Source organism: Physeter macrocephalus, chromosome 7 (genome assembly GCF_002837175.3).
Source record: "Physeter macrocephalus isolate SW-GA chromosome 7, ASM283717v5, whole genome shotgun sequence".
Taxonomy (NCBI): domain Eukaryota; kingdom Metazoa; phylum Chordata; class Mammalia; order Artiodactyla; family Physeteridae; genus Physeter; species Physeter macrocephalus.
Genome location: NC_041220.1, coordinates 158,438,427 through 158,459,383, shown reverse-complemented (window position 1 = coordinate 158,459,383; position 20,957 = coordinate 158,438,427). Strand labels below are relative to the sequence as shown.

Sequence of the window (20,957 nt, the reverse complement as noted above, 5' to 3'; positions counted from 1 at the left end):
TTCATTCATTCAACACATTTTTACTCAGCATCTGTTATGTGCCAGACACGGTTTGAGGCTGTGAAAAAGACAAGGTCCTTGCCCTCGAAAAGCTTATGTGTTAGTGGAGGCAACAAGGAGTAAGCATACACGTGTCATCACGTCAGGAAATAAGAAGAAAAATGAAGGAGATTAGGGTAAAGAGTGATGGTGAGAGTCACTATTTTAGATAAGTTGATTAGGCAAGGTCCCTGGCTGGGTGACAGAATTTTAAAGGAACTATTCATGTGTGTATCTAACATTTATTATTTAATTTTTACTATTGAGGTTTTAGTGACTTTTTTCAGTGTATTTTCAGTACATCATGATGTTTTCTTGTTTGTTTCTTTGCCTGATTTAATATAGCAATCCTATTACAAAAGTGTTTTTTTTAATTGAAGTATAGTTGATTTACAATGTTGTGTTTGTTTCTGGTGTACAGCAGAGTGATCCAGTCATACATACATATGTCTATTGTTTTCCATATTCTTTTCCATTATGGTTTATTACAGGATATTGAATATAGTTCCCTGGGCTATACAGTGGGTCCTTGTTTATTATCTATTTTATATATAGTAGTGTGTATCTGCTAATCCCAAACTCCTACTTTATCCCTCCCCCACACCCTTTCCCCTCTGGTAACCGTAAGTTTGTTTTCTGTGTCTGTGAGTCTGTTTCTGTTTCGTAAGTTCATTTGTGTCATATTTTAGATTCCACATACAAGTGATATCATATGGTACTTGTCTTTCTCTGTCTTCACTTAGTATGATCATCTCTAGGTCCATCCATGTGGCTGCAAATGGCATTATTTCATTCTTTTTTATGGCTGAGTAGTATTCCATTGTATATATGTACCACATCTTCTTTATCCATTCATCTGTTGATGGACATTTAGGTTGCTTCCATGTCTTGGCTATTGTAAATAGTGCTGCAGTGAACACTGGGTTGCGTGTATCTTTTAAAATTGGAGTTTTCTCCAGATATATGCCCGGGAGCGGGATTGCTGGATCATACGGCAACTCTAGTTTTAGTTTTTTAAGGAACCTACCTACTGTTCTCCATAGCGGCTGCACCAATTTACATTCCCACCGACAGTGTTAGGACTGTTCCCTTTTCTCCACATCCTCTCCAGCATTTATTGTTTGTAGACATTTTGGTGATGGCTCTTCTGACTAGTGTGAGGTGATATCTCATTGTAGTTTTGATTTGCATTTCTCTAATAATTAGCGATATTGGGCTTCTTTTCATCTGTCTATTGGTCATCTGTACGTCTTCTTTGGAGAAACGTCTACTGAGGTGTTCTGCCCATTTTTTGATTGGGTTGTTTGTTTTTTTGTTACTGAGTTGTATGAGCTGTGTGTATATTTTGGAAATTAAGCACCTGTCAGTTGCATCGTTTGCAAATATTTTCTCCCATCCTGTAGGTTGTCTTTTCGTTTTGTTTCCTTTGCTGTGCAAAAGCTTGTAAGTTTGACTGGGTCTCATTTGTTTATTTTTGCTATAAAAGTATTTTTTGATTCCTGCTTTCCCCACAAAGTATGTTGTAATGATTTTCTAAGTTTCAAACCCTTTGAAAGTACCCTTTAAAATGGCTGTATCATATTTCTTAGCTATTTCCGTATTGTTGGATACTTCGATTGTTTCTAATTTCTTGCTATTTTAAATAATACTAGTGTGAACTTCATTTTTTATAAATCTTTTAAAATGTTTGAATTATTTCTTAGATGTTCAGAAGTGATACTGATTAAGAAAACTATTTAAAATAATAGTATAAAATAATTTTGAATATATATTTAATGAATCATTTTAAGGGAAAAGTATTTGCATAGCCAAATACCACATATTATCTGTTCATATGCCGTCTGTCTCTATATATAGACATCTAATATAGCTATCTACATACCATGTGTCTGTCTGTCATCTGTCCATCCATCATTTATCTAATTGTATCCATCATCTGCCTTGACCCATTATTTAAAAAAAATAAGCTTGCCTGTGTCACTTGAAGATGTAAACCTCAACTCTTTGCAAAGCCCATAAATTATTTAAAAGGTTGGGTGCGTCATTCAACATCTCTAAGTTGTTGTTCATATTTTATTAAGGAGCCATTTCTCCCAAAGCAATCCTCCTCCCTGATATTTCTAATATTGCCATGTCAAACAAACCTGAGGTTTACAGATAATACTTTTTTCAGTAACAACGCTCATTGCTGAGACAATTTCATGCGCTTAACCCAAAGAGGAGAGCTGACGCTTCAGGGACCTCACGTTTCCTCCCATCACAAATCCTCGCCAGGGGCCGCTCCTGCATGGACATTTGCGTGTGAAATACGCCATCTCCTTCCTTTACTGGAGTCAGTACCAGGACAAGACCCAGGTCACACTCACAATAGCAGCTTCATTTTTCAACATGAGTTTAACCTATAAAAAAAAAACGTATATCAGGTTTTTATTTTCACTTATTAATTTCTTCCCCTGCCATTGTTAGATCTTGACAATCTTTCCGCTTACAGAAAAATTGCAAGAATAATGCAATGAATATTTGTACATCCATCACTTCAGTTCGTCAGTTGATAGGATTTTGCCACATTTGCTTATGTCTTTGTGTGTGTATGCACGTAGGTATGTATGCGTGTGTGTACACACACCTATATAATATGTATGTATATAAGTAAGCCCATGTATAATGACTACCTCTACACATATTTGTTTTTAATGAATCATTTGTGAGTAAACTGTTGACATCATCATTCTTCACCAGGGCTAGGATTAGGAGGAAGCAAGTGAGGCAAAAAATTTAAGGGGGCACCGAAAAATGCAGTCATTGGGAGAAAAATTTTAGTGCAATATTAAAAATGTTAAGGGAAAAAAATCCCCTGATGACCCAAATATCAAAAATTTTGATAAAGACAGGCTGTGGTTTGTTTGTTTTAGGACCCTGCGTACTTGTGCAATGAGAACAGTGTTCCCCCTCAGCCCAAGGTCCTGGGACATGGGGCTGCTGGGTTTATGAGGAATGACAATGGCTTGTGAGCAGAGTGGGCAATGTGGGCTTTATATATACTCAAGCTTTTTGACTGTAGGGCTTGCGTTCACTTTTTCTATGTGGTGCAAAACGTGTACATAGGGGCACGCATTTCTCCCCCTGCGTCAAGCTCCCGCGCGGCTCCGCACTGACCACTTCAGTGAGCATCTCCTAAGAACACAGCTTCTTTGACATAACTGCAGGTGACGCAGCGATCACACGCAGGAAATTTGACATTGATGCACTATGAGTATCCGATATACATCTGTATTTAAATTTCCATGGTTGTGGCTTTGATGTCTTTTATGTCTTGTCCTCCCCAATCAGGATCCAGTCAAGGATCATCACATTTAATGATCAAGTGTCTTCATTCTCCTTTCATCTGGAAAGCTCCTCCACCACTTTTGTCTTTTACCCCACCCCACTGGCATTTTTGAAGAGTTCAGCCTTATTGTTATGGAGACCCTCTCTCAATTTCGATTTGCCCAATTGTTTCCTCAAGAATACTGCATTATGCCAGAATTTTTTAAAACACACCCTTGTTTGAATCTTACTGCGCTGGTCGATGGAGTAAGAATGAGTGACAGCTTTCTAAAGTCACAACATCAGCCAGCTCAGCGTGCAGAGCCAGTTAGGCGAGCACAGCTCAGATAGGAATTTTTGCAGGAAAAGCAGATCATTCCAAATGACCAGAGGAGATGTGCACCTTTACGTTTTAAAAGGTTTTGTGCTAGAAAAATTGCCAGCTGGATTGACAAGAGGTTTCAACTTTGACTGATTGGAGGTGACTGTCAAGGCTCCCCAAGGCCTTGGGAGGAAAGTCTTATAGGCCATGAATGATGTCAGCCGTGGACATCTAGGGGTTGGGGCAGTGGCTAGTGGTAAGTCTGCACCTGATAAAGAAGATTATGGCCTTACTGCTGCTACAGGCCAGAATTCTTTTTTCTTACCTAACCTGGGCCAAGTTTCCTGAACATGCAGACACACACAGACACTGACTCGAAGCTGGTAAGATTGTTCTGCTCTTGTGGCTTTTTGTAAGCCAACCTATTTCTCTATAGTCCCAGCTCATATACATGTAATTCGACTTTATCCCCATGTAGATCCTTAAAAATGCATGAACTTCCCTTGTAATGGTTTTCCAATTCCTGACTAGAACTGTTGTTAAACAGTTAAAAAAAATCAGTTCGCATCCTCCAATGTCCACAGGTGTTGATCAACAGTATAAATACAGTGAGAAGATAAAATGGTGATTAATTCCCTCCCAGGCACTAAGGCAACAACCTGGAAATCTTCTTTATTGTCATTTTGGGCAATCAAGTTAAATTTGAATATGCAAAACCCTTATCTTCTTGGAATTTAATGAAAAGTAAATAAAGAAGCTCTACTATGAAGATTTTGCTCAGAAAGAATGGAATGGTATCTAGCTTCCCCACTGCGCCCCTCTGTTTAACTCCTTGTCAGCAGTCTACATTGGGAGTAAATTTCTCCCTCTCTGCCAAATACAAGTTTCATTGTTCTTCAGATCTTTCCTGACGCAGTAGTGAACAATGTATATGCTTATGGCCTTCTCGGTTAATTCTGCAAATAGAGCCGGAGGGCAGTTTGGCAGTGTTTCAATTGTAAGTGAACAGCTTAATTAATTAATAATTGTAGATTCACATGCAGTTGCAAGAAATAATACAGAAAGATCTCCTATAGCTTTGCCCTGTTTCCCCCAATGATAACTTTGTGCAAAACTGTAGTACAGGACTTCCCTGGTGGCACAGTGGTTAAGAATCCGCCTGCCAATGCAGGGGACATGGGTTCGAGCCCTGGTGCGGGAAGATCCCACGTGCCACGGAGCAGCTAAGCCTGTGCGCCACAGCTACTGAGCCTGCGCTCTAGAGCCTGCAAGCCACAACTACTGAAGCCTGCATGCCTAGAGCCCGTGCTCCACAACAAGAGAAGCCACTGCAATGAGAAGCCTGTGCACTGCAACGAAGAGTAGCCCCCGCTCGCCGCAACTAGAGAAAGCCCACACGTAGTAATGAAGACCCAACAAGCCAAAAATAAATTTAAAAAAACTGTAGTACAATATCACAACCAGGAAATCGACATTGAGACCGTCCATTGATCTCATTTGGGTTTCTCGTTTGCCTCGTACCCACTCTTGTGTGTGTCTTTAGTTCCATAGAAATGATCAAGTGTGTATGAGCACAACTTGGACCCAGGATGTCCACTCTTAGGAATCTTGCCTCCAGAAATATTTGCATATTGTCACTGAGCCAAATTTGGGTCCACTCGCCTGTGCAGTAAAGCCAATCTACTGACACCAGGTTGTGGTGAAGGAAAGTATAGCATTTATTGTGGGGCACCAAGCAAGGAGAACGGGCAGCTCATGCTCAAATGACCCAAACTCTCCAATGGCCTTCAGGGGAGGGGTTTTAAAGGCAGTGTGAGGGAGGGTGCTGCACGTTGCCTGATGAGCTCGTCCACAATTCTTGTATTGGTTGGCATCAAGATGAAGTTTCAAGCATCATCAACCTTCAGGTTTTGACCAGTCCAGGGTCTACATGCTTGCAGTCAGCAGTTTTCATCTGGTGCAGGTCTGCTTCCTGTAAAAACAGCTTAGGCATGTGTGTCAGACCTTTAGCTGTATCTTTTAGGGAGCTGGGAGTTCAGTGATTCTGCTGGGTAGCTGGTTTATAGTCTAAAGTGTTACCAGTTTCCCCACCCAACATTCTAATATTCTTTGTTTCTACATCTTCACATTTCCCAGTCATTAACTCTTGAGACAGTCTTTTCAGACTCAGGGAGGCCTGGGAGACTAAAGCAAAAGCCTTTTTGGGGACAGGGACACAGGGGCACAGGGGCTTGTACATGGCTTGAATCCCCCCCTTGTCTTTGATACCCCTCAGTCTGAGGGGAACAGGTTCAGGACAAGAAAGGGAATAAAATTTTGGACAGAGGTTAATCATAACCTTGGTGGAGGAACTCAGTTTTAGGGGGACTTGGTTTCAATATGTGCACAAAGCCATATGGAGAGATCTGTGGACTGCAGTATTTTTTGTAGTAGTAAAAGAAAATGGTAACATTCTGCCTCCATCATTAGGGGAATAATGAAATACTTTTGGCACGAAGTATTTACGGAATGCTATGCAGTAGTAAATAAAGGGACAGCGCTATTCTGCTGAAATGGAAGGATCTCCAAGACAAGTGTAAAAAGCATATATGATAATCTAATTACAATTATGTGGACAACGTAAAGGAATAAATGTGTGTCCACATGTGTGCATGGAAATGCATTTTAAAATATGAAGGACATTCCTCAAACTGTAAACAGTGGCTACCACGTGGCTCAACTGAGGCTTCATAAATCCGAAACAGTAAGGCTGTATCTTTGGCGTTAAAAGTAATCTGTAATTATTTCATAGCCAGGCTATGCTTGAGAAGAACTCAGAGACTTCCTGAATAGGGAAGAAAAATCCGTTTCTACCTGGAAGAGAGGAGCTGGGTGCGGGGAGGAGGGGGGAGTCCGGGGGTGGCCATCAGCCTGAACCAGCACCAAGTGGTGCGGGGAAACGGGGTTTATCTGAAAACACACAGACAAAACCCCAAATGTTTTGTAAAGGCAATAGGCGGAACCTTCACAAAGTAAAACTTTTTATAACGAATCATTGAAAGATAGCAGCTCTCCTCCAGCGCTCCCTGCCGCCCAGCAATCCATTTTTGTTTTTGCGATAGCAGCCCTGAATTATTTTGGAGGAGCGTGAGCAGGACATTTAGTGCAACCCTGGCAGTCAGAGGAAGAAAATAGAAGTTCTTTCCAAACGTGCATTTTTGTAACATATAGAGACTTTTTCCTATAAGAAGCTCCCAGAAAAATTGAAACCACATGTGCAGATGGCCAGGGCGTGCTGTGTAAGTTGCTGTGCAAGCAGTTCAGCAGGCAGGGCTGCAGCAAAACCAGCTTTCTCAGCTCCTGGGTTCGGGGGCTTGTCTCAACAACAAGAAACCCCCAAACAACAACCGGATCCCAGCAGGGGGAACAACGTTGCAGCAGACCAGTGTTTTCCTCCCCGCCCCCGCACACCCCAACCCTGGGCTCTCCCAAAGTTACATACTGTGTTTCCTTCCTGATGAACCTCAAGGCTTCCTCCCTGATTGGTCTCAGTTTTGGAAAGGACGTGACATCAGCGACTTTGCAGACTTGGGGCTGGGGGCCTGCTGTGGGCTTTGGGTGGCCTCTAGCCAGTTAGGTGGAGAGAGAGAGTGTGTGTGCGTGTGTCTGTCTGACCACAGGTAGTGCTCAGATTACCCTGCCCTGTTCTGTTCTCTGCCATCTGACCAGGACGGTGCTGCTCAGCCAGTCACAGCCCTGGAATTTCCCAGAAGCTGGGGGAACATGGAATTTGGACTTTTCCTGAACAACTGAAGCGGAGCTTTCCCAGCCCAGGAGAGCACCATGGATGGTGAACCACGGGGCAGCAACGGCAGGAAGCCCCCGAGGCTGGGAGACTCTCCGGACGTCAGGCTCCTTTCCAACCCATTGATGGGGGGTGAGTCTAGGGGCTGTGGAGTCAGCCTGCTGGGGAGGTCGGTTAACGTGCTTAGGAGAGAAGAGAGAAAAGGGTGGGGCAATTTCAGTGACTCCATCTGAGACGTGGCCACGAGGCAGTAACTGGACAGATGTCCACGGCTTGCTGGGATTTGTCTTTCACACGGTTGTTCGAAAATGTGTACACCTCTTTCTGCAGGGTCCTGTGGACCATACCAAGCCAATGATCACCATTTACTCTCCAGGAAAAACTTCAGCTCCAAAGAATTATTCTTTGTGGGTCAGATGTATCATTTACATTACAGTTATTTCTAAATAGGAACTTCTTTATTGCTAAAACATTTATTAAAAGGTCTTAGGTATTCGGCATTTGGGTGGGGCTGGGTTTATAAATGATGTTCAAACATTGAGCACTGATTGATTCCCTTTAAAAGGAGCCTTTTAAACTTTGGCGAAGTGTCGTACAGGTATGATTCTCACCTGTCTCGTGGTATCTTTGCTAATGTATAGAGCCTCACGCCTCCGGGAAACTGTCATTTCCTGTGACCACTTAGCCGGTACCTGCTGACTCAAAGGATTCTGAAGAAATGGGTCTAGGCATTAGAGGAGAGATGATTATATTCAGCACCCTGGGAGGCTGCCCATAACACTTGGCGGTCAAAGGGACAAAAAGCAGGGACCCTGCAGTCAGCTAGGACTTACTACTCTCTCACTGTTTAGGTGTTGAAGGGGGAAAAGACAGAAGAAATAAAATACAAAATGCCTTCCCTCTGGCTCATTGAGCAGACAAGACTGCTCGTTTATTCCTTCGTTTATCCACTTTGGCTCGTAAAATGAGCAGAGCCCTCAACAGCGAGTAGGATTTGCATCTCCAGAGGCACACCTGGATTCCTCAGAGATACTGAGTATGAACTTGGAGCCGCAGAAGGCAGAGTGGCACCAAATAGAACTTAAAAAAATGGATTTGATAAATACATTTTTAAAGCAGCAAACCAATCAGTACGGGGAAGAATCAGTAATGTGGTTGACTTCTCCATGATTATTTTAGTGCTGAGTAGTTTTATATTTATTTTTAGTTCCGCCTGAGAGAGGGGCGCCAGCCGCTTTTCACCGTTTAGGGCTCCTAAAGGTCCTAGTCCAACCCTGGTTAGGGCTGGCTGGGTGGGCGGCGGCAGCCAGGCATGTGCTGGGTTGGCCACAAAGTTCGTTCGGGCCTTTCCATACGCTCTTACGCAAAAACCTAAACGAACAGTTTGGCCGACCCAATATATAGCGGACGGTGACAACTGGAGTGCAGGGTCTCGGCCAGTCTAGTGAGAACAAGCTTGGAGAGGTGGAACCCGAAAATGAAGCTTCAGAAGCTAAGTGGAGGAGTTTAGCCTTCATGAGCCAGGCAGTTGGGAGCCACTGGTGGTTCCGGAGTGGAGACTTGGCCATAATGAAGACTGTAAGTAATCTGATAGCCACATTCAGGATGGATTATGGAGGATTTACGAGATCTTCTTGCACGAGTCCACTGCTTCTCAAACTCGGATACATCAGCATCACCTGGATGGATGGTTAAAATGCAGCTGGCTCAGCCCCACCCCTTCTGATGCTAGGCCTGGGAATCTGTATAACAAGCTCCCAGGTGCTGCTGGTGGTGCCGGCTGGGGACCACACATCGAGAACCACTGCATGAAGCTGACATCTGGATCAAGCTTCAGAAATGACAAGAGAAAGGGAAAATATGGGTGATAATTTCAAAGGAAAGAGAAATCAAGCTACGCTGCTTGATTAAATATCGGGGCTAAAGGAGAGAAGGTGGCCAAAGCTGCAAAGTTTTCAAGTGTCAGATCAGAGGGCTAGACAAGAGAGAAGTTGGGAAGGGGAGCTGGCTTGGGGACAGAGTGAGGGAGGAAGGAAGAGGACTTCTGTTGTGAACATGGAAGTGCCCAGGGCCCGGCATGATGGGTGGGGCACCGGCTGGGGAATGAATACGCGTTGGGAATCACACCTCAGGCTGTTCTGCAGAGGGGCTGGGCTGAAATCCTGGAGAAGGAGACATTGTCTGATGGCTGATTTATGAGAGCCAAGGATGGAGCCCTGGGACAGGCCTCCAGTTGAGGACGTAGGACCAGTGAGTTGGACAGAGAAGCAGGAAGAGGCTCGGATGCTGTCATTTCACAGGGACTAAAGGAAGAGAAGTTTTCCAAGAAGCGGAAGTCCCAAGAGCTCTCTCTGCCTACTGTGTGTCAGTCCTGCCCCCTGGGTAGAACCTCACTGACAGCTGGATTGCATTTGTTTATGCTTCAGGAGCCTTGCCCTTGGTGAAGTGTGGAATGTGAAACACTCAGAGTGTTGTTTCCGGATGGCCCTGACAGGAAGCTCAGCTCAGGTGAAGCGTATCCCCTGGCACAGGGCCGGGGCAAGGGGCAAGCCAGGGCCCAGGTGTGGTTGCTCTTGGGTATGACGATGGCAACCAACTCTTTATAGAGATTTAATTCTTGACTCCTCTGCCCCAGGAGCAGGAAAAGAATGTCTTTTTTTTTTCCTGAAAACACCTTGTTAATGGATTGAATTGTGTCCCCCCCCCCCCCGCAAAAGACAGGCTGAAGTCCTAACCCCCAGTACCTCAGGATGCCACCTGATTGGAAATAGAGTTATTGCAGGTATAATTAGTTAAGATTAGGTCCTAGTGGAGTAGGAGGGGCCCTTAATCCAATGACTGGTCCTTATAAGAAGAGGAGAAGAGGCACACAGGGAGAGTGCCATGCGATGACAGAGGCAGAGATTGGAAAGATGCATCTGATAAGCCAAGAAACAGCAAAGATGGACACCCACCACCAGCAGAGGTAAGGAAGGATTCGTCCCTAGAGGCTTTGGAAAGAGCCTGGCCCCATGACACCTCCATTTCAGACTTCTAGCCTTCAGAACTCTGAGACAATGAATTTCTACTGTTTTCAGCCACCCAGATTGTGGTACTTTGTTATGGCAGCCCTAGGAAACTAATTCACACCTAGTCAGAGAAACTTTGGAAAATACATTGAAGGATAAACTCACAATCTCCGTAATCACACTGAGCAGGTAATCACCGTTCTTGTTTTTACTGTCTCTCCTTCAGGATTCTGCCTGCAGGCTCACACCTGTTGGGAGATTTTCTTCCTCACAAAATTGAGCCCACCCTGTAGGGAGTATTCACATTTAAACAGAAGACAGGCAAGAACAGGCATGGAAAGGAAATCATTTCATTCTCTTAGGGTGGATTTTTTCGGAGTGGAGAAAGAATTGCAGTAGACAGGACCAATGTGCCCAGCAGTTGCCTCCATGGACCTTTCTATTCGTCTGTTTGCGACAGTGAGCCTCTGTTTCTCTTCCTCCTTTTTCGATTTGTCCTGGAATCCAGCCAAGGTCCACTATAATTGTGCACACAGTACCCAGATCCTCTTTCAGATGTTGGAGGGGATCTCCACTGAACCCACCCCATCACGTCCCAAAGACTGAAAGCAAGTGTTCCAACAGTCTCAGAGCAACCCAACCTCTCTTCTCCCCTCCTTGACCTTGCAAAATGTTTTCCAGGAGGAATAGATTGATGCTACTCCCAGCATCCACTGCAGGCTCTCGGAGCTTCGTGAACAGCTCTTTGCAGAATGTACCAATTGGTGCATTTAAAATCTCTTCTGAAATAATGGAAATTTAAAAACTCATTCCAGAAATTTCAATAAAAAAGAAACGGCACCCTTCCCAATGTGCTGCAGGGTTTGATGGAGACTCAGTTTAAAAGAAAGGTAAGTTGAATGGCACCGATTGGAGGACTTGTGGGGTCGTTTCCTTAGGAGAGCTCCCTGCCCCATGTTAACCATGAGCTACACTAATGGATCTGTGGCATTGCCCGTGACCCCCACTTGGCATCTGTTTCTTGGCAGTAAAACCAATGGATCTTGGTTCAAAAAGTACTGCGGAAGAATGCTTAACATGTACCAAGCGCTTGGATGATGTGTTGTATAGATATAATGGCCCTTGAGTTTCGAAGACCTCATTGGGGTCAGTGGAAAAGGGCATGTGACCTTGAGGTTTCCCTTCATCCATAGCCTCCTTCTATGAGCAGCGTCCATTTTCTGGTAGGAACAGGTCCCCTTCAGTTGTCAGCAGGAAGGCAGGCAAAGCTGCTTTGGGGTTTAATTGCTCATGTGTTGAGCTTGTAGCTCACTGCCTGCTTGTGATGTGGCCCCTGGAAACCCTGGAGAAACGCCTCCTGGATATCTCGTCAATGTTTTCAAGAGCCAAAGAGAGTGTGTGGATTAATCCATGTTGCAAATTATGGCGTTCGCTAAATGAGCTATATATAAAGTTCATGCTCTCAGTGCTAGAAAAATGTCAACCTTTCACAGTTTAAAGTCTTTAGATAATCACGCAAGTGTTCAGAGACCAACTGAGGCTCAAGTCTTTGTATAAATTTGAGATGACTCTTGGCTTTAGAAGCACCTAAGGTTTTCTTCTGGCCTGGGGTATTGGCAAGCTATGATATATTCACCAAATCCTAGTCTGAAAGGGCTGTAACTTAGGAAGGGAAGTCTCATACTGCTGATGGAATATAAAGTGGTACAGCTGCTTTGGAAAGTAGTCTGGCAGTTTCTCAAAAGGCTAAACACCTAGGAGTGGAATTGCTGTGTACACGCAAATCAGAGCAGCATTATTAATAACAGCCAAGAAGTGGAAACACCACAAATGTCTATGAACTCTTTGGTCTATCTAGACAAATATTTGGCCATAAAAAGGAATGAAATACTTATACATACTACAACGTGGATGAACCTTGAAACATTACACTCAGTGAAAGAAGCCAGTCACAAAGGACCACATATTGTCTGATTCCATTTGCGTGAAAAGTCCAGAATAGGCAAATCCATAGAGATGGAAAGTAGATCAACGGTTGCCAGGGGTTGGGGGAAGTGGAAATGGGGGCAGTGACAGCTGATGGGCAAGGAGTTTCTTTCTGGGATGATGAAAATGTTCTAAAATTGATAGTGATGATGGATGTACAACTGTGAAATCTACTGAAAACCATTGAGTTGTAACCTTGAAAGAGGTGAATTGTGTAGTATGTGAGTGATAAATCATTAAAGCTGGTAGATACATGGGTAGCCACCCACCACGTGTCCCAGAACAATATCCTATGCTTCTGGAAGACACAGACCATCTCTGCTTTGTAAATACTACGTCCTAATGCATGAGTGCAAAAACCTCAGGTAGTCTTTTTTTTTCCTCTCTTGGAGAAGTACATAATTCTTTATTTACTCTAAATAGAAGGAGTCATGTTTCCGTGATGAATGCACAGAAAGCAAAAGCCCATTTTGGTCTACACTTGATAAGATAATTGCATCACTTTTCTGAAATCTAAACAGAGTTACAACTTAGGGCCCAAATTACCTGCCTGGCTGTCAGCTCCAATTATCTGAGGTAGCTTTCACAAAGGTTGAGTGTGGCAGCGATATTTCTGAGCAGCTGAGCGCGTGGCAGGAAAAAATGGCTTAATCATCACGCACATGATTTTCAAGACCTTTCCCAACGTTTGGCTCTTCTCACTCAGGATTTCGTGTGGATGGTATTGTGCCTTAGCACCAACAGTGGAGAATCAGTTGTCCTTTTAATTCTAATTTGGAGACCAATCTTCCATAGCTGCTGTTTGGACTGTAGGCTCCAAGCCCTAGAAGCAGCAGTATTTTTCCTGAAAGCACTAGGGCCCTCAGAGAATACTGTGAGGACACTAATTTTCTATTGAGCGTCAGGTTTTGGAGGTTAGGAAAAGCCATTTCACTGAAGGTACCTCGAGCATGTTGGTGAGCCCAGAAGGGACGCCTTGGAAGGGCAGCGTGTATAGGCAGGCTCATTCAGCTTGCTCTTCTCTATTAAATGCCTCCTGAATCCATCTGGAAGGATGGTAATTTGCTCACTGGGACAGATTTTCTGGGACACTGATAGCTCCAGGTGGCAGGCCCACGTCAGCCAACACGTGCTAAGTCCAAAGTGTTCTAGCGTCCTCCTTGATGGGCTGGCGTTGGCCAGTCTTTAGAAACTTTCCCCGGTTCTCCAGGTCTTCTGGGCTTTTAGGAGATACCAGTTCATCTACGAGGCATGACTGGTATCGGACCATCCTGCCTCGTTTGTGTGTAGTGTGTTTACTTGAGCAGGCAGAGCTGGAGCTGCAGCTCAGACCAGCCTCCTCACGTTCTGACTTCCTGCCTTTGTTCATTCTAGAAACCAGACGCAGCTGGAGATGAGAAAAATTCAGGTCTGCGCCGCAGTCAGTTGACATCCAGTCAGTTAGAAAGGGAGGAAAGCGTTTAACGTGTTGGGATGGGTTTTACAAGCTTCCTTCCTAAGAAAGTGTGTTCTTTCCAAATGGTTGGGGAATACATTTGCTATTTTTTAAATAGCAGTGACTGTGGGGTCTAATCCAGACTCTCTGGTTATTGTTAGGGCAGGATAATAATAGTAGCTAATAGGGGTTGAGCCATAGGTAAGAATATTGCTGTCCTGACTTTACAGCGAAGGAAACTGAAGCTCGGGGTCTGTCCAGGGACCCACAGCTCAGAAGAAGTCAAGCGGGTCTGAATTCACAGCTTTCTCTTAATCACATTGGTGCGTTGCCTTTGGGGGGTAAATCATGTCCCTGTTACAAGGTCAGACTGAGCTCTGATTTGTGCTTGATATTGGGACAGGAGGTAATCCATAAATATGGTTTTGTTTAGATTTGATTCCAAACCTAATGGCGTATGTAATGACATGATTACTACTATTAGTATATGGCACTGTTTGCTGAGATGCCAGAGTTTGTATTTCACGCAGGAAACTAGACGGGACAACCACCGCTTAACGCACTAATGCTGGTAATTAGCGAAGCTCTCATTTAACTAAATGGACCATTTGCCTTTGAAACCAGCGTCTAAATGGAAGTACAGTAATCTGTCATCCCAGTTCACCACTTTTTCCTCAGTTTGGACACTGGCTGTAGTTATTTTTTTAGCTAGCTAGACATTTCAAATAAATGGTGTTCAAAAAACATCTATAGAGGGGAGAAATTCTGAAGTCCTGATGGAGTTTTGGTTGATTGACTCCAATGTGTCCCTCCAGTAAGACCAGTTAGACTCTTATTGATGGGCAAGGATGAGCCTGTGGGTCTAAAGTGCATTAGCAGGATGTAACCTGCTCCTCCCTTTCCATACAGATACTGTGTCTGATTGGTCTCCTGTGCATGAAGCAGCCATTCATGGACGTCTGCTGTCTTTGAGGAACCTCATCAGCCAGGTAAGTAACTTTTTTGGGGAAAGAAAGATGAATATTAAGCACATTCTACTGCTCACCACATTGAGAAAAAGACATCACAGTCTGATATTAAGATATACATTTCCTCTTTAGCAGAAGGAGATGAATCCTGTCCTTCTTTATTTGGAGGCTGGCAGAATACTAGAGTTTGGTACATTTCTACGCACAGAAGAGATTCTATACTGACTATCTATTGAATGAATAGCGGGCAAATTAGTGCATTCAAGTTGCTGTCACTTTATTCAATAGACTATGTTCTTGAAAATTATCATGTAAAACAGTGGTTTTCAGCTGGGGCAGTTTTGCCCCAAAGGGGACATTTGACAATGTCTGGAGACATTTTTGGTTGTCACAGGTGCGAGCGGGAGCAGGGATGAGGTGGGGGGGTGGTGGTGATATTGGCGTCTAGGAGCTAGAGACCGAGGAAGTTATTAAACATCGGACGCCGCTCAGGACAGCTCTCCACGTTAAAAAATTACCCAGCCCTGAACGTCAGTAGTGCTGAAAGAGGTTGAAAACCCCTCATGTAAAATAAATGCTTGAAAATGTCTTTTAAAATATGACATCGTATAATTTCAAAGACTTGTTCAGTTCTGTTGAATCTCCAGTGGAAATGGCTGTGCCCAGTTTGATGTTAGATTCTCTGCTCCTTGGGTGTCATTTCAAGTACACATTAATTTGAGTTTTGATGGTTTGAAATTATGGGGAATTTAAGCAAGGGCGCTTTTAAGAAAGCAGTTTCAATCGCCATTCAAAATTCCAGTAAAGTTTTTGTTCATACATAGTGTTCTGTTCTCTGAAGAGACAATATGGACCTTTTAGGTTAGAAGCTCTTGGCCCTTTCTTGGACCCCTTTGATAGTCTGGCAAAGTCTATGGACCCCTTCTCAGACTAATGTTTTCAATGCATAAAACACAATATAGAGGAACTCTATAAACAAATGTGTGAATAGTAATATATGAACTTCTTTATTAATGCATTCAATAAGAAGATTTAGTGGTCATTCTAATTACTACCATACTTTCTAAGTAGGATGAATGTATATTTTGAGATATTTTAGATATCTGCAATATTCGTACTGCAATGAAAAGTATCTGAGATTCCTCTCTGTGGTAGTCCTATATACTGCTGTTACTACTGTCGTTTGTGGTCTAAATTCTCAATCAAAAGACATGATAAATTTCAGGTGGTAGTTTGTGGAAATGTGCTTTGAAAAAATTCCAATTTCACGGACCTATATAGACTAAGAAATCCTCCCATGCCAAAAGAGTTTCTAAAGACAATTTTCAGACTACTCTAAGCCACTATCTTAAGCTGTTTTTGGTAGCAGCAGCCTCTTATAAATAGAAATACAGATAGTAACACGTAACTCTAGCTAAATGAAGTTAAGCTGCTTCTCAGATAAAATGAAACAGTTACCTTTTTTTGATAGGGTGAAAAATGATCATTGCAGCTTTTATATATGACTTATTAATTGGACTGATATTCATTTATGTTTAGTATTTACATGTTTCCTGAATATCAGCTGGAATCATGTCTTTATCTAAGCTCTTTTGCATTATTTAAGCAAGTTATTTTCTTGGAACCGCAATTTCTGCCTTTATGAAATGAGTGTTCCAATACCTACCTGTATTAGTCAGATCTTGCTGTGTAACAAAACACCCCAAACTCAGTGGCATAATACAATTAACATTTATTTCTTGCTAATGAGACTTTGGATCAGCTGATCTGGAATGAGCTTGGCTCCAAGCTGTGGGTTGGGTACAGCTCTGCTGCACACGCCTCCCATCCTTATTTCACCAGTAGCTACCTGAGGAATTTTCTCCTCGTGGCAAAAGGCTGAAGCATAGCAGGGCAAGCTCAACCATGAAAGAATACTTCCAGTCTGCTTATGTCACATCTGCTAACACCCCAGTGGTCAGAGCAAGTCAGATGACCAAGTCCAAATTCAAGGATCAAGGAAGTATTGATACATTTTGTCAACTATGAGGTCATGGCAAGGGTGTGAATGTATTACACTGCTACAGGAGAGTGAAGAGTTGAGACCAAAAATTCAATCTATTATGTTACCTTATATGAGTTTGAGAGAATTAACTAAGGTGACATTGTGTAAATTACCTGCTCCAGTTACTCCTCATAAATGAGAAGTGTCTATTTTCTTATTACAATCTACATAGCGCTTCAGGTAATCAAAGCATACTGAAAAACGCTCCTGCTAAACTAAACAAACATATTTTAGTAAGGGGAGTAAGACCAAACATTCAAATGGCTATAACAGAAAAGAAAATTACAAAAAATAATTCTCACTTGGTCCAAGAAGGGAGAAACTGAAACTGTAACTAATTATTCTTTACCATGACTTCACATTAAAATAATGTGAGATTTAAAAAAAAAAACACCAATGCCTGGGCTTCACTGTAGATATCTGATTTAGCCTAGGGCAGGCTTCATGCACTGGTATTTTTTAAGCTCCTGTAGGACCAGTACGTTCAGGAATTTTTTTAAAAATAAATTTATTTATTTTACTTATTTCTAGCTGCGTTGGGTCTTCATTGCTGTGCACAGGCTTTCTCTGGTTGCGGCGAGCGGGGGCTACTCTTCGTTGTGGTGTGCGGGCTTCTCCTTGCAGTGGCTTCTCTTGTTGCGGAGCACGGGCTCCAGGCACGCAGGCTCAGTAGTTGTGGCGCACGGGCTTGGTTGTTCTGCGGCATGTGGGATCTTCCCAGAACGGGGCTTGAACCCGCGTCCCCTGCAATGGCAGGCAGATTCTTAACCCCTGCGCCACCAGGGAAGCCGAGGAATTATTTTTAAAAAGGCCATTTTGACAGTGGAGAAAGAGAAGGGCATTTGACACGAAAGAGAAATAGTATGTGGAAAGGAACACAAAGACTGATAGGTTGGATTTCATTAAAGTTAAGGACTTGTTCACCAAAGGTAGTATTTTTGAAAGCAATAAGTCAAGCCACACATGAGAAAATATTTGTGCTATATATATATATCTGACAGAGAACTCATATTTCTAGCCTAGAATCAATACAAAAAAGATTGGCAACCTAACAGAAAAATCAGCAGGAGACTTGGACTGGCACTTCATAAAAGCGGATATTCAGATGTTCAGTAAATATATCAAACTGTGCTAATAGTAACTGGAGTAATTTAAATTATGAATAAGAAATTATATTACCGGTTCCTCCCGTGGGAAGGATTAAATTTGGAAAGACAGAAAACACCAAGTATCAGCAAGAGTGTAGAGCAACCGGAACTCTCATACATTGCTGGTGGGAGTATAAATTTGTATAAACCACTTTGGGAAATTGTTAAGGAATATCTACTAAAGCTAAAAATATCTCTACGCTACAACCCCACAGTTTCATTTCTAGGTTTATATGCAACAGATATGTATACATGTGTTCATCAAAAGACACGTACAGGTATATTCTTAGCAGCCTTATTCATAACAGCAAAAAAAAAAAAATAACCTTGAAAACAACCTAAGTGTCCATCAAAAGTAAGATGGATACATATATTTTGGTATATTACTCAGTGGAACCCTGTACAGCAATGAAAATGGATGAATGGATGAATCTGAAAAACGGGTAAGTGAAAGTGGCTGAGCAAACACAAAAATACATACTTCATGGTTCAATTAATATAACGTTCAAAACCAAGGAAAACTATTCTATGATGTTCGAAGTCAGTATCTGGATGCCTTTGCCGATGAGAGGTGGGTGGTAATTTGGGTAGGACATACATAGGTTTCTGGTAATTTTTTTTCCTTTCTCCCTTTACCTGTACAGTGGTTATGCAGATAGATTTTCTTTGTGATAATTCACTGAGGTTTACATGAAGGATTTATGAACCTTTCTTTATATCTGTTGCACTTCAGTAGTAATTTATTTTTTAAAAAGCAATGACAATTTCTTAGACCAGCAGGAAGCAATTAAGGCATCCTTTGGGCATTTTGTGACCTTAATTTGGTGCACATTAGGATCCCCTTGGGCAGCGATTGGGTAGGGGTTCCTAAAAATGCTGATGCCTGAATTCAACTACCTTTTTTTTTTTTTAAATGACTCTCAAAGACATTCTTCATTCTAAGTGAAGCAAGCCAGACTCAAATTTTATATACTATATGATTCCATTTGTATGTCATTCTGGAAGAGACAAAAATATAAGAACTTACCAAAATCAAGACCAGGTGATAATGAAGATAAGATAGATGAATGAAACAGAATAGAGAGGCCAGAAAAAAAACCACATATGGCCAAGGTCACACATGTTTTCTTCTAAAAGTTTTCTAATTTTACATTTTACATTTATGTCTATAATCCATTTTGTTAAATTTTGTACAAAGTGCGAGGTGTTGGTCAAGATTCATGTTTTTGTTGTATATTGATGTCCCTTTGTTCTGGCACCGTTGCTAAAAAGTCTAACCTTTTTCTATTTAATTGCCTTTGCATCTCTGTCAACTACCTTTGATTGTACTGCAGTCGCTCTGAGATGCAGCCTGGGTATCCGGCCTTTTTTTTTTTTTAACGCTCCCCTGGAGATTTGAATGCACAACCCTATAAGCCTTCCCAGTAAAGTCCCACTGCATGCAGGGGGTAAGGACTGGCTTTTCTGTTTCTTGAATAAAACGTTTTATGTTGCTCCCTGCAATCTTTAAAGAGCTAAGCCACTATCGGGGTGTGGATACTAGGAAAGATCCTGAGCATTCTGAAACATCAGACCTTTAGGATGTGGCAGCTCATTGAAGGCTAAGTAATAAAGAATAAAAAGAAATCTCAGGGCTTCCCTGGTGGCGCAGTGGTTGCGAGTCCGCCTGTCGATGCAGGGGACACGGGTTCGTGCCCCGGTCCGGGAGGATCCCACGTGCCGCGGAGCGGCTGGGCCCGTGAGCCATGGCCGCTGAGCCTGCGCGTCTGGAGCCTGTGCTCCGCAACGGGAGAGGCCACAGCAGTGAGAGGCCCGCGTACCACAAAAAAAAAAAAAAAAAAAAAAAAAGAAATCTCAGATAATAACTGCCTAGAAGTTACCGAGTGCTAAGCATTTTGCATACGTCATTTTTTAGTCTTCATAACAATCTGTAGGGTAGGTGAAATTGTCCCCATTTTACAGATGGAAATTGAGGCTTCAAGAGGGAAGTAGCTGGCCCAAGGTCACACTGCTTGTTAGGTGATGGTGCCAGCATTTGAACTCGGGAATCACTCTGCTATCCTCTCTCTGAGGTCTCAATCCTAGGTATGAAACGAAGATAGTGGTGCCATTCAGAGAATCGGGTCCGGCAAGACAAGGAGCTCCTTTCAGGGGAGCTTGGTTGGCAAAGGCTGAATTTATGTCATGAGCTGGGTCTCTGGGTGGTTATGTCTTAGCAGGGAATTAGAAACATGTACTGGGGATGGAGATTTAGATTTTTTATTTTTTAAAATAAATTTGTTTGTTTATTTATGGCTGCACTGGGTCTTTGTTGCAGTGCACGGGCTTCTCATTGCGGTGGCTTCTCTTGTTGCAGAGCGTGGGCTCTAGGTGCGCGGGCTTCAGTAGTTGTGGCACACAGGATTAGTTGCTCCGCGGCATGTGGGATCTTCCCAGACCAGGACTCGAACCCGTGTCCCCTGCATTGGCAGGCTGGTTCTTAACCACTGCGCCACCAGGGAAGTCCCGAGATTTAAATTTGAAAGCCATATATAATATATAAAGAGCACTGGGAGAAAAAGAAAAGGATTTGAGGGCAAATCCTGGAGGAAGTGCCTGCATTAGGAGATGTAAGGATGAAAAGGACAGAGTTAGTGAAAGAGACAGAAAAAAAGGCAGTCAGAGGTCGGAGATAATTCCAGGTAGAACTCTGTTTTAGAAGCCAGGGGAGAGGTTTCACAAGGTCAGGATGAACATGTGGCAGATTCAGAGGTGGAAGGAGGTGGGGGACAGAGCAGTGCAAAGTGGTTTCCGGAAGTCACAGGTGGTCTTTAAAAGCAGTATCAGCAGGATTGTGTTGGTGGAAAATGAGAGAAGGGGTAAAAGTAGAGACAGTGGGGATAGACTATTTTCCAAAAAAAAAAAAAAAAAAAAAAAA

General features: G+C 42.8%; 1 protein-coding gene across 6 annotated transcripts in view; it reads left to right on the top strand.

Annotated features, from left to right (window-relative positions):
- The first annotated feature begins 7,427 nt into the window (after positions 1 to 7,427).
- Positions 7,428 to 20,957, top strand: part of ASB9 (ankyrin repeat and SOCS box containing 9) — a 261,642-nt gene continuing 248,112 nt past the window's right edge. For all 6 annotated transcript variants that reach the window (XM_028492536.1, XM_028492535.2, XM_028492537.2 and 3 more), the window contains exons 1-2: positions 7,428 to 7,583; positions 14,790 to 14,869. In XM_028492536.1, the coding sequence (XP_028348337.1) occupies positions 7,490 to 7,583; positions 14,790 to 14,869 (174 nt within the window). In that variant the 5' untranslated portion in view covers positions 7,428 to 7,489. The remainder of the gene's footprint in view (positions 7,584 to 14,789; positions 14,870 to 20,957) is intronic.